General features: G+C 36.5%; 1 protein-coding gene across 4 annotated transcripts in view; it reads left to right on the top strand.

Moving 5' to 3' along the window:
• The window catches only part of ktn1 (kinectin 1), a 28,944-nt gene extending 16,617 nt beyond the window's left edge, over window positions 1-12,327 (top strand). For 2 of the 4 annotated variants that reach the window (XM_060879864.1, XM_060879863.1), the window contains exons 26-37: window positions 1,017-1,103; window positions 3,753-3,842; window positions 3,931-4,047; window positions 4,365-4,454; window positions 4,626-4,718; window positions 8,064-8,132; window positions 8,388-8,471; window positions 9,252-9,335; window positions 9,982-10,065; window positions 10,149-10,241; window positions 10,632-10,742; window positions 11,456-12,327. In XM_060879864.1, coding sequence (XP_060735847.1) covers window positions 1,017-1,103; window positions 3,753-3,842; window positions 3,931-4,047; window positions 4,365-4,454; window positions 4,626-4,718; window positions 8,064-8,132; window positions 8,388-8,471; window positions 9,252-9,335; window positions 9,982-10,065; window positions 10,149-10,241; window positions 10,632-10,742; window positions 11,456-11,473 — 1,020 coding nt within the window. In that variant the 3' untranslated portion in view covers window positions 11,474-12,327. The remainder of the gene's footprint in view (window positions 1-1,016; window positions 1,104-3,752; window positions 3,843-3,930; window positions 4,048-4,364; window positions 4,455-4,625; window positions 4,719-8,063; window positions 8,133-8,387; window positions 8,472-9,251; window positions 9,336-9,981; window positions 10,066-10,148; window positions 10,242-10,631; window positions 10,743-11,455) is intronic. The other 2 variants (XM_060879867.1, XM_060879865.1) reach the window with 2 other exon arrangements.
• Window positions 12,328-17,735: the final 5,408 nt, after the last annotated feature.

The raw sequence follows: 17,735 nt of genomic DNA, 5'->3' as shown, positions 1-17,735 counted from the left end.
ATGAGCCATTCCACAAGCTGAACATCCTGACACTTGCCAGGCTTGATGTGTGTAAACATCGGGCGTGTTCAGTGTGATGAACCTGAACATCTCCGAAATTTCTGCTGCATGCTTTGCCTCCATCGGTTACATTTTGGGCTGAAGATGCTGGATGGCTAAATTTGGCAGTACACATCACCATTTTACATCGTCACTGTAGTCCAGTTTTGTAATCGTACAGTTGGGTGCAGATGTTTGCATTCTTTTAGGCCAAGTAAAACCGATTTAAATCGGTGCAAGACCTTTAGTCTGTTAGGTTTCACAGATGCTACTTTATTGTCTCGTGTTCGTTAGTATGATGCTATTTTACAATTTATATCATTTTCTAATTTTTTTATGTATTTCATTTCTAACCTAAATAGTAACTATATATAAACTAAAGTAATACATATTTTTTAAAAAAAAAACTAAATATTATGATTATTAACCAAGTAAACTAAATACTTGCAAATGTTTACTTTTATTGATCTGTGTTATAACTGTACTCGATCTCATTTTCAAACTTTTTTCTATTCATTTTATTGTTTTGTTATAGTCACTTTTCATTTCTAAAATAGATTAGCATTATTTCTTTTAGTAGAACGATTGTAAAATAAACAAAACGGTAATTTTTTTTCCATTTAAAAACCACGGGGGCATTGATTCAGAGAACTCGCAGCATGTGCTTTTAATATAAACAACTGTATATGAGTGAAAGAATGTTCTGTGGAGTCTTTGCAATTTTGGGATTTCACTCAGAGCATCAATTATATGTTAATTAGCATTAGTTTAGAATTTATTCTTATAATTTTTCTTCTATTCTTCAATTCCAACTGCAAAATTCCTCTGGTAACTTAGGGTTGTATAATCATACCTGAGTCATGGTTATATAAAACTGATGATACATTTATCATGAGCTATTGGTGTTAAAAAGTAAGGGGTTTTTTCAGCAAGTTCATAGGCTGAACTGAAAGACGTGTTTCTTTAAAACTGACCAGGAGCTTCGGGAGAAAAACTGGTGCGCTATGGAGGCGCTGTCCGCCACCGAGACCATGCTTCAGGGAAAACTCAACAAGACCGTCAAGGTTCGCATCGCAATACCAGTCTGCTTCATTTTATAGCCAAATCAGAGCACCTCAACTACTGCTATTAATTGAGCAGTCAGATTGTTTGCATTTTCATTCATTTTGGCATGTAAAGCTGCATACTCATTTTAATTTGTAATAACAGCTACACGGCTGCAATGCATGTAACTAACACTATGTAAAAAGTTGAAGAAAAAACTCTTCTGGAATTTGAAGCATCATATTAAGCCTTGATGCTTTCCGATGCAATTCAGGTTTTTTTCCCCCTCGTATCCAAGCATCTTTGTAGCTCAAAGTATAAAAACACACAATGTGTTACTACATTTTTTTTATTAAGTGAGATTTTAAATGAGTCTGCAGCTCAAATCTGGTTTAGGTGGTCATTTAGTTTAGGAGTCATTTTGCTATCATGTTAGTCCACTTCATGTACCTATTTCATATAACAATCCTGACATTTCTTTATCTCTCTGCCCACCATGCCTCTTTCCTGCTTTCATGTTGATGATGAATCCAGCACAGACCATTACTGCCAATTTATTTGGAAAATATGAAGCCTTAATAATTCTGATCATCTTCATTTATCTGACATGATCAACATTACAACACTAAGAGATTCTTAGTATTGGCCAATATTTCATTTGATGTTTGGTCCTGTCTCTATTTTGCTCATACTCATACATTTTTCTCATTGCCTTTTTGCACAGTGAGGTCTGACAGTGCATCGAAAACTTCCCCTAATAATGTGCACTTCCTGTAGTGGGGAAATGCAGAGGTGCTAAATGCAGGATGGCATTTGCATAAGCTATAATCGGGCACAGTGCTGGAGCTCTGCTTACATGTCATGTTTAATTCTGCTGCATCTCCAGCTCCTTCTCTCTAGTGCATTGGGAGAGAATGTGCTAACTTTGATATTCACAGCACCTGTTGCATGGACTAGGTATGTAAATGGATTTTCCTTCAGGCTGTGCTATGGCTCAGTTACAAATCTACACCTGGGGACTATCTGAATCCTGAATGAAGATACGTCATGTGAGGTTACTTGTTTAAGTTGGATGCATTTCTCTGGACGTTACTAGTGTAGTAACTAGTGATGGATATAAGTAATACATATATTACTAGATATATATTAATAGATATAAGTGGGATGTGGTAGCTCAGTGGTTAAGGTGTTCGACTTCTGATCGGAAGGTCATTGGTTTGAATCCCAGGTCCAGAAAGTTGCCACTGCAGGGCCCCTGAGCAAGGCCCTTAACCCTCAAATGCTCAGGTGTATAAACTGAAATAAAAATGTAAGTCACTCTGAATAAGAGTCTCTGCTAAATGCTTTAAATGTTAATGTAATACTGCTAAATGTTCAGATGCAGCTTGTTTGGTGCTAAAGTGTTTTATTGGTGCATTTGCCCTTCACAATAGAAGTGACAAAGCTGTTCATTTTTATTGTACGTTTGTGACCTGTAGATTTTCTCAGTCATATGTAAAATTGGTATGATGTGCTGAACCAGTTGGCTAGAAGATTGAACCAAGCTTATGGTGCATGTGATCTGCCATTTCTTCAGTTTCCCACTCGCAAATTTAGTTCCTAACTACTGTTAGTTCCCATTTACTGAATAAAGCACAAAATTGTGAAACCTACAACCTTGATTTCATGTACAACCTCTAATTTAATTGTATAGAGCCATCCAAAGGAAAGCTAGAGATGGTAAGAAAGCAGCACAGAAATAGCATTGGTGCCCCTGGAGCATCTGCTAATTCACTTACCAATGCTCTCCTGTAACTGACCACAGCATTTCTCATGCGTCAGTGCATCATGCTGGTTGCTGTTGTGAATGTGGGCCGAAAGGTTGAAACATTAAACAAGACCCAACGTTTGTTTAATGGCATTTCACCCAAAAACAGCCAAAAAAGGAGTCCAGTCTGTTCTGAAGCTGTTCCCTCTTGTTCTGTTCAACTTTACAGATTATGGGTCAAAAATGTTCAGTTGCACTGCATCTGTTAATTAATGAAAATGAATGGAATTAATAAAATTGTTATAGCAGCCAGAACAATGACAGTTATTACAGTAGTATTACAGTACTACTAAAGACAGACTGATTCTGTGTTTTTGAAATTGTGATCGAATAGCCAATGGTAAGCACAGTCCTGTATCTGTATTCAGGAAAAGCTGGTAAAGCTTAACCAAGGTATTCAGTTATTGCTTCCTCTGCCAAGTGAACCATAATACTTGGGACTGGTATAGTTCTCATATTTAATCAAGCAGTGAAGTATAATCGGTGTGTCTGTTTTGCTGTGCCAACTCTTTTATAGCAGCCTGTACAACCACTCAGTGAAATGGGGGTTTCATTTTACACTGTTGGTATGTATTTAGGCAGGACAGATCATGTACTACTTAGATGGTGAGTGTTTACAATCACGTTCTGTGATTGTAAACAGTCCTGTGATAGTCATTTTTGGGTCACATCTCGGGTGTCTAGCTTTTACCAAAACACAACTAAGACTGGAGCTATGAGTTTTGGTGTGTCAGTATTTACAACAAAGCATTTATTTATTTAATTTTACAGTTGTTTTGGGACAGTCTTTGAGCTCGTGTGTGGGTAAAGTAACTTTATTGTTTTCTCACTTTTGTCCGTGTTCTTCTGTTTTTCTCTGCAGGAGAGTCAGTCATTACTGGAGGCTGCTGAGGCAGAATGTCGAGCAGTTCTGCACAGACTTCTCCCACATGTGCCTCTGCCCACTGAACAGGTGCACAATACAAACAATTGCACATTGTTTAAAATCTAAAAAAAAAAAAAAATCATTAATCTCATGGCTTTTATTTTTAATTCTCCAGAGCCATAAAGTGTGGCTGCAGAACTTTGAAAGCTCCATGACTGAGGCCTCAGCTAGAGAAACGGCTGCAGCCAGTCAAGCTGGTTCTGCACCAGGTGCAGACAATACTTGTGTCCAGGTAATACACATTGTTAGAGTTTGCTGAATTTGTCAGAGCAGTCTTTGGTTGGCTCACCAATGTATTAGAATGTTTCTTTATAAGACTTTATACTTGGTCTCAACAAAAGGTAGGGTTAGGACCTGTTAGGACCTCCTACTGGAGACACAACAAAAGGCATGATGGACCATTTGGTCAACACCTTTTTATAGTAATTACATTTGGGACAATGTAACATCAGACCTTGAATATACATGAAAGTATTACACACAAAATCTTTCAATATGTACATTAAAATTTTTGTCTTCGTTCCATTTCTGTTTATATATTTTTAATAGGATTTGACAGAAAAGTTAAAGGAGGCTGAAGAGACCCAGAAAGTTTTACAGAAGGATTGTGAGACGTACAAGAAGGTTTTAGCAGATACGGTGAGAGATTCATAATATACACCAGCTTTTTATGGTCGAATAAATAATTATTCAGTGGCCTTTTTTACATTTACTACTGACTGATTCAGTCATCTAAACATCTGAGCCTGTCTTTTCCATACATTCTGTGTTCTAGCCTCAAAATTTGTTCTGACATTGCTGTGTTGTTAGGAGGGCATCCTACAGCGGCTACAGAGCAGTGTGGAGCAGGAGGAGTGCCACTGGAGGGAGAAACTGGAGCTGGCTCAGACCGAGCTCAGAGAGGTGAGTGAACACTAAATCAATCAGGTGTTTAATGACTGGCATTAAATTTGTTGAAATTATATTAAAAACATTAAATGCTGAAGGCTGAATGTTTAGGTTTAGTTATGTTGTTGTCATTGTGATTGGATTTTAATCTCACTACCTTTTAACATTCACCAAACTCTAGTCCAAATGATATCTTTTTACAGGTTTTAGAGCTTGGGTTCTCTCATTTATCAAAAAAGTGTGTAGAACAGTGTCTTAATTTGTGTGTAAGAACCAGCAGTAAACTACAGGACATTGGAATTTATCACATTTACAGCTGTACACAATGGATGTTTATAAATCTCACACATTTTAGATTAGTCCGCTTGCACGTAGCCTTACACGTATGCTTCAAGACAAACAACTAATATGTTATCAATATAACACAAAATGCACTGTAAATAATTTCCCCTAAAAAAAAACTTATGGACTACATGCATTATATATTTGGCACTTTTACAAATGGTTAAAAATCCTGTGATATCATGAATATCCCTGTCTTTGTATTTTTCACAGCCATATATGGTAATGTAATGTAATGTACCATAGCATGATATCATTACATGAATGCATGAAAGACTACTCGTTATTTGGCTCATAGCTTGTTGGAAAATGCCAAATTTGCCTCTGAAATGCCGACCTGCCTCTGTCTCTGGCTAAAATCCCTAGAATAGATATCAACTAATGAGCCAATCGTTACTCTCATCAATAAATCTTTAGATGTGAATGCCAATAAGTGTTTTGCTCACTTTCCCAAAAATTTTGCTTTTCTACCACTAAGGCTTCATATAAGCACAACCTCATGCACTTGATAACTTAATAAACCATACTCACAGAGGGAGGTGGGGTAATGTAAAAATAATCAGAGAATATCTGTATTTTATTCCTGTCAGAAAAAAGGACTGTAATGTCGGTACTTTTTAAGCTGTAATTTACCTTCATAAAATGACTAGCAGAAATTCCCCTAGGTAGTATATAAATTTTTATCTGAATTTATACATTTGTAAAGATTCCACCATGTGCAGTTGAAACCAGATATTTACATACACTTCAGAAAAAAACACAAAAACTTTTATTTCTTTACTGTCATACATTAAATCAGAGTAAACTTTTTCTGTTTTAAATCAATAAATATTAACATATTTTTTGCATTTGTTAAATGTCAGAATCGAGCGAGGGAGATTTTTATGTATTTTTATCACTTTCATCAAAGTCAGAAGTATACATACACCTCCTTAGTATTTGGTGGAATTGCCCCGAAACTGTTTCACTTGGGCCAAACGTTTTGGGTATCCTTCCACAAGCTTTCTACAATAGTTTGCTGGAATTTTGGCCCACACCTCTTGATAGAACTGGTGTAACTGGGTCAGGTTTGTAGGCCTTCTTGCTCGCACTCGCCTTTTCAGTCCCGCCCACAAATTTTCTATGGGATTGAGATCAGGGCTTTGTGATGGCCAGTCCAATACCTTGACTTTGTTGTCCTTAAGCCACTTTGTAACTAATTAGGAGGTATGCTTGGGGTCATTGTCCATTTGGAAGACCCATTTGTGCCCAAGCTTTAACTTCCTGGCTGATGTCTTCAGCTGTTGCTTTAATATATCCACATAATTTTCTTTTCTCATGATGCCATCTATTTTGTAAAGTACACCAGTCCCTTCTGCAGCAAAGCAGCCCCACAACATTATACTACCACCCCCATACTTCACAGTTGGGATAGTGTTTTGAGGCTTCAAAGCTTCGCCCTTTTTCCTCCAAATATACCGTTTATCATTATGGCCGAACAGTTACATTTTTGTTTCGTCAGACCACAGGACATGTCTCCAGAAATTAAGATTTTTTCCCCCATGTGCAGTTGCAAACTGTAGTCTGGTTTTTTTATGGTGGTTTTGAAGTAATGGCTTTCTCCTCCCAGAGTAACCTTTCAGCTCATGGCGGTACAGTATTCGTTTTACTGTGGATAATGACACTGTCTTACCAGTTTCAGCCAGCATCTTCACAAGATCTTTTGCTGTTGTCCTGGGGTTGATTCGCACATTTCGCACCAAAATACATTCCTCTCTGGGAATCTGTCTCCTTCCTGAGCGGTATGATGGTTGTACATTCTCATGTTTTTTATACTTGCGTATTATTGTCTGAACGGATGAACGTGGGACCTTCAGGCATCTGGAAATTGCACCTAAGGATGAGCCACACTTGTGGAGGTCAACAATTCTTTTTCTGATGTCTTGGTGGATTTCTCTTGATTTTCCCATGATGTCAAAGAAAGACATCATGTGTTTGAGGTGTGCCTTTATATGCATCCACAGGTGTGCCACCAATTAACTCAAATGGAATCAATTAACCTATCAGAAGCTTCTTAAGCTCAGAATGGAATCATCTGGAGTTTTTATTTTTTGTTTAAAGGCACGATAAACTTAGTGTATGTATACCTCTGACTTTGATGAAAGTGATAATAAAAATACATAATTTTCCCCTCGCTCGATTCTGACATTTAACAAATGCAAAAAATATGTTAATATTTATTGATTTAAAACAGAAAAAGTTTACTCTGATTTAATGTATGACAGTAAAGAAATAAAAGTTTTTGTGTTTTTTTTCTGAAGTGTATGTAAATATCTGGTTTCAACTGTATGTATAGTAGTAAGTGGTTCTGCCCTGTTACTTCAGTACAAAGAGACTCCAGGAATTTATAGACAACAAGGTAAAAGGTTTTATTAAGTTTCTTGCACAGGTAAAGGTAACATGCACTAGGTTGTACACAACGTGGTTACACACAAACACACACATGTAAATACCACTGTTCTTATTCATGTCACACACAACACCAAAATGAAACACAGGTCATGGATTTTATCATATAAAGTTTCCATCAGCAGTAGAACAGTAAATGGTGTACAATAAGAATGTTATGTTAGTCATGTTACCTATTAATGATTAAGTGCAACTTCTAAAACCACACAAGACACAATTTATTGTAATTAATGTCAAAACAATTAGTTTGCATTGCAGCGGGTACATTTACACACATTTTTGTGTGTGTGAAAACCGTCCTGAAGACGACTAAATAAATTCATATGCTGTAAAATCTCTGTACAAATCAGACATCCCCTGGCAACCTTACATAACACACACACACACACACACACACATCTGGACATTTTATACCAACTGAATAGTCCTTTAGAAACATTTTTGTTGCGCAAACTGATTACAGAATGTTTAATTTGTGTTTTAAGTTTTAATATGAAAACTATAACTCTCAATGACTATGTATAAATGTTTTAATCAATAAATTAACTTTCATCTTGTTTTAATCCCCAGATGACTTTGAAGGTGACCGTGTTGGAACAGGAAGTGGACAGACTGAGTTCAGATGGAGAACTGGAGAGTGTGAGTTTGAAAAGGGAGTGTTAGAGGAAGTTACAGATGTATTGCCAAATTTTCATCTGAAGAGTTTCCTTCTTAAACATTAATTTTGATATTGTGTCATCAGTGTATTGTGGAGCCCAGTGTACTCAACAAATGTTTCACCTTTCATCACTCTGTGTTTTTATATTTTCATAGCTGACTAGGTCTGCATGTATATGAAAGAAATGGTATTTGAGTCTTTACTTTTTTATTACTTTTTTATTAATTGCCTTGTAGCTGAGAAGAGAAAAGCAGCACCTGGAATCTGAACTGGAGAGAGCGGAGCGCGAGAGTGCCACGTATGTGTCAGAGGTCAGAGAGGTACGCAGAGTAAAATCCTGACTTCTACACTTGATCTAATTTGTGTTGTCTGTCTCCAGTCATTTGTGTATAACATTTTATCATTTATTCTAAATGCACCTGTTTCACAGAGTTGGAGTCTTCAGTTGTGCGTTCATATTGCTTACACAATCCAAATATTGCTGTAATGTAGCTTTGTGTGTTCATAACACAATATTTCTTCTTACATGTCAACATTTGTTTTGACTAGGTCTTAATAATGAGTGCAATGTCAATCAGTATTACTAGTATCTTAGTTTTTTTATACTGTTCATGACTGTGAAAGTATAAGCACATGACATCCTCTGCAGAATGTAGAAATTTGCCCATGCTAAGAATTGCACACATTCCTTTTACCTGACTTTTGTTTATGCTAATAATGTGGTTCTCGTGTTTTTCTAAAGAACCCCAAAAGAAAAAAAAATCAGTTTAATGATCTCTAATCTGATATTCATATAAAGCAGAATAGTCATACAATTACGAAGCAAGACCTTTAACGATACATCTTGTTGTACTTCCTGAGCTATCCTGCCTCTGCCTCTAAATGATGCGTCTGCTTCAGTTAAAGTGCTGCACAGTGTGTAGAATTATTGGTGAATCTTGCAGACCATTATATACAGCTCAGATGCCATTTAGATCTCTTTACTTAAGCGTGTCAGATTCTAAAAAGATTCAGTTAGCCAACCTTGCTTGAAGTCTGCTTTAAAATACTTCCCAACCCCTTAGACACTCATTCCAGTTACTTGTCAAACTTCATTTCAGCTTAAAGATCTCTTGACCGAGTTACAAAGTAAGCTTGATGGCTCCTATACAGAGGCTGTCAGGCAGAATGAGGAGCTGAATTTGGTAAGCTCTTGTCTCCAGGCAGTAAAGTCTTTCTGCTCTTCTCTACCTGAGCTAGCACAGGGTTAGGGGAGCTAACCAACTACTACCATACTTTCTTGTTCTAAGGGGACACAACTTACACAGCTTGCTTTCTGTAAAGCTTTAAGAATACATTTTAAGATCCACAGAGACATGTTTCCAGTCTTGTCCTGCTTTTCTTTCTGACTCACTCACAGCATTAACATATTTGACGTATGTCTAGTTGTATTAACATCTTTAAGCCTTTGCTGTCATTTCTTTGGCCTCTGAAGTATTCTTTTTTGTGAATCCTTTAGTCTTATTGAAAGTGCTCTTGTACCCTTCATTAGTGTGTTAACATTTTTAATTTATTATTCATTTATGGAAAGTGTTGCACAGCTTCACAGGCCAATACTTGTTTAACATTATTTCTAATTTCAAGCTTATCATAATGCAACCATTGATAAACAAAGGTTGATTATTGTGACTAGCTTGGAACTTTTTTCTTACTTTTAAATGATTTCTTAAATTTTTTCTCATGTATAATTCTTCAAATTCTTTGCTTATTTATTACAAAAAAAATGTGTCATCAACAAGTGAAGTGTTTAAAAGATAATTTATGGTTGATTTGGAATATTTTCTGTTCTAGCTGAAGACACAGCTGACGGAGACTTTGGGGAAGCTGAAGATGGAGGAGAACGAGCGACTGAAAGTGGCTGGAGATCTGTACAAGGTAAAGTCTAGAGTTCAGTGAGATTTGCTCTGACATATATGTTGGCCTCATGATATAGTGACTAATTATTTATGTCCTGACAGGCACAACAGTCTCTGGAGCTGATACAGGAGGAGATTTTAAAGGAAGCAGGGCTGAGCAACCTAATTCAGAACAGTAGCCTAACCACGGATGCGGTGAGGAGACTTCTGCCCAAATATACTGTTTTACTGTTGATGATAACTTTTATACTATAACATTCATAACCTGTGTTTCATTTTGGTGTTGTGTGTGACATGAATAAGAACAGTGGTATTTATGCACGTTTAACCACGTTGTGTACAACCTATTGCAAACCGTTCAAGACAAAGGACAGTGCAGACAGACAGTACAATAAACTACAGGACAGATCTATAAAATAGCACTGATCTGAGACTGAATGGACCATTTGTGCAAAAAAAAAAAAAGGATGTGTAAACATACCTGCACATAAGAGAGAAGCATTAACGTGAGAATATATAAATAACATTTTTCTATGAAAATTGTTTCTGAAAATATTTAGTAAATTGTTGTCGTTTTTTTCTCAGGAAGAGATCGAGCACAAGGAGAAGATGGCTGCTGGGTTGAAGCAGACAGTGCAGGAACTACAGGAATTACTACAGACCGTCAACCGACAACTTACCAAGGGACAAGAGAGGGTGAGGCCTTTATTCCAGGGGTTAACAAATCATTAACCTGCTCTGGGCAAGTGTGCCTGCCCACTCCCATGTTATACGGCTTATATATATATATATATTATACGGCAATATGTGGACACACACCCATATGTTTAGTCCCCCTTTGCTGTAATTATAATTTTATAATTTGGAGCGTGACTATGAGGATTTGCTCATTCAGCCACAAGAGCATTAGTGAGGTCAGACACAAACTCCAGACGAGAAGTCTTTCAGTGGACTTAAGTGGGCTGCACAGAACAGTGACCTCAAACCCACTGAAGGTCTTGTATAGCCAGGGTCATTGTCAGGCTGGAATATGTTTGGGCCCCTTACTTCTAATGAGGGGAAATTGTAATGGTACAGCATGCAAAGGCATTTTATACAGTTGTGTGCTTTCACCTCTGTGTCAACTCTTAAGCAAGCTACTGTATATGATTGATTATTATGATGGATTATTACTTTATTTCACCTGGTTTCATCAGTGTTTCCATATAAATGCATTTTCGTGTTATTGAAAAATGAATTATTTCATTAATTAAAGTCATTCTACAATTCGCCAAATTGTGCCTAGGCTAATATGTAGACTAGGATCATTACTCACACACTTTTCACACATTCCAATACATGAAAGTCTTCTGCCATGCTGATCATCCTATACATGACATCTGATTTTGTTTTTCTCTTTCCTGTTTCAGTGTGAAGGAGACAAGTAGCTGGAAAAGTAGTGACAGTCTGTCTTCTGAATGCCGGTTCTATTCCACCCTCAGCAGATTAAACCCCATTAAACTCTGGTTCTCCCCTTTCCCTTCACACCTGATCTGATGAGTGCTCTCTTCACCCACAGCCCTGACCTAGCCCCATCTACGAAGAGCAGGGACTGGCCAATGCATGGCCACTTATACTCCATAAACCAATCTATCTGGATCCTTTTTTCTGACTATCAGTTTCTCTACAGTGGCATTCCTTACTGTCAGTAGAGTTGCCAGGGCTAAGCCATCTGAATAGACACAGCGGTTACATTTATTTGTTTTGATTCATTTTTAATCGCTTCTCGGTTGAATCACTTTGAATACTACATCTTTGTTAGCGCTCTTTGACAGAAGGGTTTTTATCCTTTCGTAAAAATGAAAGTTGAGGATATGCGTGTTTTAAAGACTCTGTGTTGACTGTACTGACACTTACAGTAACTACATTTGTTCTGCAGTCTAAAACCTGCTTAAATGTGTACGAAATGCACATGAAAAAATACGACACACATTTTGAGTTTTCTGAATGTTATATATTTTTTTTCCAGGGTACCCATTTTTAAAAAAGTGTCTCCTTAAATGGAAACAGAAGCCGTGTCTGTTTTGTGCTACACTTTTAATGCCAATGCAACAGTCCAGCCTTGAAAGTCTGATGCACCATGCAGCAGATACTTCTACTGTAATACTGCTCAAGTACAATGGTGAGGGATAGAGGCACCTAATCTAATCAGTACACTCTGAAATGTATTTCATTAACAAGGCATATTTTCTTCTTTTGTTAAAAAGGTGACCGTTATTAAAAGGGATGCTTGATACATAAAGTCTGATATTGTTTTATTATGAAATTACTGAAAACGGTGTTGTGAAGGTAAAATCAGATCTATTCCCAAGAATAACAAATGTACTGAAAATCTGGCAAGTTGTAACACAGTAAATAGTTATGTAAAATGTTTATACCATAATGCCAGGCTTTTAATATTTTGGGTTACAGTGTAGCTTCTATAGTAAGGCTTCAAAATGTGATAAAAGAATAATAGAAGTAGTTACGAGTAATTACATAAATTGCTTCAACTGTGCAATTTAGAAGTCAGGGGCTAAATATATATTAGTATAACAGCGTACTATATACAAATATAATTGGATTACTAGCCCTGTGTCAATCTGAACAGTTGGGGCAGCCATCCTCTAGCTCTTGACTCACTGGATTTGGGCCAATTTTTATTTAGTCCAAAATACTGTTACTAAAATCACAACTTTCCTTTTTTTTTTTGTCTCTAGGCAATTGCAGCCCTTACAAGTCTTGACATGTTTGCCTAGGATAATGTTGTCATGTTGGAGATGCAGTTTAATCACATAATCATGCAGATATAGGTCAAGAGATTCACTTCCTGTCCACATCAGAATGGGGAAAATTCTCAGTGACCGTGGCGGCCATATAGGCTGGTTTACGTATTTCTGGTTTAACGTCTGAACCAATGTACGTGAGAATTTACAACAAAGGGTGTGAGAAAAAAAAAAAAAAAAACAGTGATCAGCAGTATTACAGATGGAAACTCCTCGTTGATGAGGTCAGACGAGAATGACTGGTTAGAGCTGACAGAAAATGCACAGTAACTCGATTAAGTCGCACACAAACAAGGAAAGCAGAAAATCAATACAATGAATGGACTTGAATGAAGTTTTTAGTTGATCTAATATTTTGATTTTGATATTAATATTTTATTTTCCTATTTTGTCCTGAAAAAATACAGAATGCAACATTTTCACTTTTATAGGCCTTATTTATTTATTTTACTATTGATTTTGATTACACAAGAGTAAACACGTTCTAGGGCAAAATTAGCCACTTTATTTCAACCTGATTTATTACACAGTGAGAGTGCTTTCTTTTTATCGAAATTTAATTTTATGTATCTCTGGAATCCTCAGCATAGCTGTAAAAGCCAACATTTTATTTTCAAATTAGATTATTAAGTGTGTATACAGACAAGAAATATAAGGGGCTTAGAGCAGAACTCTAGGAACACAATCTTAGGATCTGGTTAGAGATCTATAGATTTTGGATTATTGATTAGCATCAAACGTTTAATCTAGGTAAATTGTTTACAATAACTTGTTTATCAGAACTGGAAGTGTTTTTTACAAGTTGGAATGTATCACGTGGTTCACTGTATAGTTCACTTTTCTCTGGAAGGTCATCTGTTAGGTGGCTGTTCCTTGTTTTTTTTCTGCGTTTGTATTTATCTAAATGGGAACTAATACTGTTTCATTCAGGAGAACTGTAAATACAGTTACCACACTTGCTCGACCTCTTAATCAGAGCAATTTACATTTATCTCCTTAATACAACCAGGAGTTAAGAGCCTTGCTTAAGGGCTTGATGGGCCGAGGATTTCAAATCGTATCCTTCCAATCGGTAGAACAAACACTTTAATCTCTGAACTGCCATTTCCTATGGTAAGTGTCTAACCAACAATTATACAAAAAGTCAGAATTAGATCTTATGCAGATCTTTACAAATAGATACTAGTACATTCAAAGTAACACCTATAGAGTCCAAATGGCTCTGAGGGTTACTTAATTTCTATATCAATACTGAAATCACCAGTTTATTAAATATTAAGTTAAAGGTATCAGAGTCATTCAGGACAATGTGTCTAAGTTAGTTTAAAAGGGGATTTTTCCATCACAACCTTGTAGCTGTAGATCTTTGATTAATAATAAGGAAACATTTTTTCTTAGAGGCCTTATTGACTCATCAAACAGGATGTGCAAACAGAACAATCTAAACGTGAACTGGAACAATTTGTACCTATCCTTAATCGGGCGAGATGGATGTGCTTCTGGAATCCAAACAATACTTAGCTGCTTGTGTTGACGCTATTAATTATAACAAGAAGGGTATATCACATGGTTCCAAATCTCAGAGAAGGTTTTATCTTTAGCAGCTCTCAAACCTAAGCTTCCTATCATGCTGTGTTAATAATGCCACTTTTGTGTGACATTTATGTGAGCACAGTGTGTGCTAGTAACACTTCAGCACATTCCAGCTATTCTCCTTGCTTGTCACATTGCAGTCAGCTGATCCCAAACTTGCCCTGTGGCCGTGACCTCATCAGCATGGAAACCACATTCAGGCCTCACCACACTCACACAGTCTAGCATAATAATAAGCCTAGTCAAAGACACACCCAATGTTTAGTATGATCCAAATCACAAAGGGGGCACAAAGGGGGCAGTAGTACTAAAGGTTTATACAAAGCCATTAGGACAAATTATACAAAGGACATAATTAGGGCTCTCATGGGATAAGGGTATACTGTATAATTTCTGTGTTTGAAAAATACAGTACATTCACAATACAAGTAAAATATGGAAAATAATAAAGCAATCAACTATTAAACATTTAATTAGTTATTACATTTAACTAACAAAAATGAGTAGTAGAGTAAGAGAAAAGTTAAACAATAAATAGGATAAATATATATATAAGCATATCTACTGGTGTATATATACCTATTGGACAATTGGAACTATAAGATGTCATTTGGGACTGTATATGTTACTGTGAGATGGTGGTACAGCAGGTAGCACAGCTCAGTGGTCCTTGGTTTCAATTCCAAGCTATCTGTTGGATCTATGACTTTCCTCTGAGATTCCTGGTCTCCTCCCACCTCTTGAAATATTTCAGTAGGAGGATTTGCAATGCTAAATTGCCCCTAGATTTGAATAAGTATGTGAATGTGTCTGTGCAGGGTGGCCTGTGATATATTTCAGGATGTATTGCTGCCTTGTACCCAGAATTCCCAGGATACAAATGCCATAGAACAGTGAAAGGCTAAAAATAAAAATTCTGTACTGTCAATATTAGCAACAGTGCACAACAGTAGAAGTCGCAGAAATTACAAAGATTAGAGAGGCCCATTTGAACTTGAGCATATATGTCTCGCTCAGTAAAAAAAAATATCAAAATCTCACTTACAATAACACCAGAAGGCAGCAGAGTGGATGCATCATGTTGTGTTTTAAGTAAATAACCTGGCTTTAGTTAGCTTAAGTATTAAAAAGCGACAATCAGCTGTACTATCTGTTTCAGGTGGCCATTTAATGGTCATTTTGTAAATGATAGAAGAGATAAAAATGTGGCTTATATCAGACATATAAGCAAATAAGCATATTAGCAAATAACTGCATGATATGATCAGAAAGCACTCCTGTCTTTTGGCTCAATTAGAGCCAAACACATCACACAGTCATTAGTAGTATACATAGATTTGCATAAAAGACATTTACATGTCTGAGTAAAATTGTTTCTCTTCAGATTTAGGAAGTTTGTTTCCTATAGATTTAGCATGTTATTTTAGTACTAAGCCAATGTTCTTTTAATCATACTCATACAACACGCTCATATAATCATAATAATATGAGAACAAGTGCAAGAATAAGCAGTTGGCTGTGTGCCTCAGACACGTCATCGGGTAGTCCACATACCATGTGCGTCACTGTTGTGCAATCCGCTTTCTGCGGATGTTTCATGTATTCATTCTTCCTGAGTGTTGTCCTCTATTTTGCACACACACACAGCACTAATTAAATCCAGCCACATATCTTTAAGCACATGTCTCCAAGCATGTGTTTCCCATCAAGATGATATGTGAAACAGACTTTGATACTTTGTGTGTATGCTTTTAAGTACTGTATGGAAGATTTATATTAGAATGTTTTTTTTTCTGTTACTATTTTACACAATAATGGTAGATACATTAATGTATATCACCAGGACACTCTCCGGATGTTGCTGTGCTCCAACACAAGTCTTTCAGTCCAGTCTGTTTTATTAACAACAGATCAAAATGGAGCAATTCTAGTGTCATTTTGTCATAGTAGTTTTGTCATCCGTCCGTCCGTCCGTCCATCCATCCATCCATCCATCCATCCACCCATTCTCTTTTATCATACAGGGTTGAAGGGAATAAGGCAGTGTACACCCTGGACAGGATGCCACTCTATCTCAGGGCACCTAAATGTTCAGGCTTGTTTTAATATAAACTTATTTATAACCAGGTGACAAATGGAAAACCTGATTAAATTAATTGAAAAAATATAAAAGCGTAGATGCTTTCAGACAGGTGTATGTCATGATACAATTAAGCAGTTAGCATCCTATTATGCTCTTTAATGTTTATAAAATTTTATTTTAAATATCATTTTGGATCATGATGGCAATATGAAAAGATCGATGTGACTTTGAAACATTTGTTAATGGTGTCGACTGTTAGGAAATTCACCTGCCACAGTTGTTTAAAGAGTCATTTTAAGTATGTGAGAAACTCATCAATAAATATAAAAAATAGGGTTGGAAACTGTTCAAAATAGTACATTTGATCACTGTGATGCTTGTGCATTAATTGTGCATTAGTGTGTAAGAAAAACTGATGAGCAGCTGTTTTTTAAGTGACTAAGAACACCACTGCAGGACAAGATATGATCAAACTGTCAGCAAAGATACGTAGGGAGGGGTATTATAGTAGGGTTGCATTGCATAAACCTCTCATTACAAAGACAAATGCACATTTAAGAGGTGGAAAAACATGAACTGGTCATTATATTCTAGACAAGTAGGCAACTACTTGTGTGGCATAAACCACAAGCACGGTATAGGCCCAAATGATCAACAGGTCCGTTAGCTCTGTTATACTTTCAGGGGCATTTTGCTGGCATGGGTTGAGTCCAATGGTCTCCTCTAAGAGACTATATGAAAACAAATTTATTCTCACTAATCACTTCTATTTATTTATTTATTTATTTATTTTTATAAAACATTTCCTTCCTGATACAAGTGCTCTCTTTAAGAATGACAATACCCACATCCACAGAGCATAAGGGATCGCCAGTGGTTTGAAGAGTATAAATATCATGTAAATAAAATACTCTGGCATCTATGGGATATTTTAAATATGTTGATCTAAAATAGTTGTATTTATAAAATTACAATCATTACAAAAAGCAGTTTACTTCCATACAGCTTTAATGAAATTGCTTAATAATATGCTTTTTTGTGATGAATACACATTCCCATCTGACTTCCCATCAGGAAGAAAGGGTGAAAAAAACACCTTTAAAACAGCAGCAATAGGTCAAGATGGAGGTGACACATTCATCAGGGATGTGTGAACGACTACAATGACGACAACAGACATGGAGATGTGGGACAACTGATAAACTAATC

Source organism: Tachysurus vachellii, chromosome 10 (assembly GCF_030014155.1).
Source record: "Tachysurus vachellii isolate PV-2020 chromosome 10, HZAU_Pvac_v1, whole genome shotgun sequence".
Taxonomy (NCBI): Eukaryota; Metazoa; Chordata; class Actinopteri; order Siluriformes; family Bagridae; genus Tachysurus; species Tachysurus vachellii.
The sequence above is the reverse complement of the archived record's forward strand: the minus strand, read 5'-3'. Positions and strand labels throughout refer to the sequence as shown.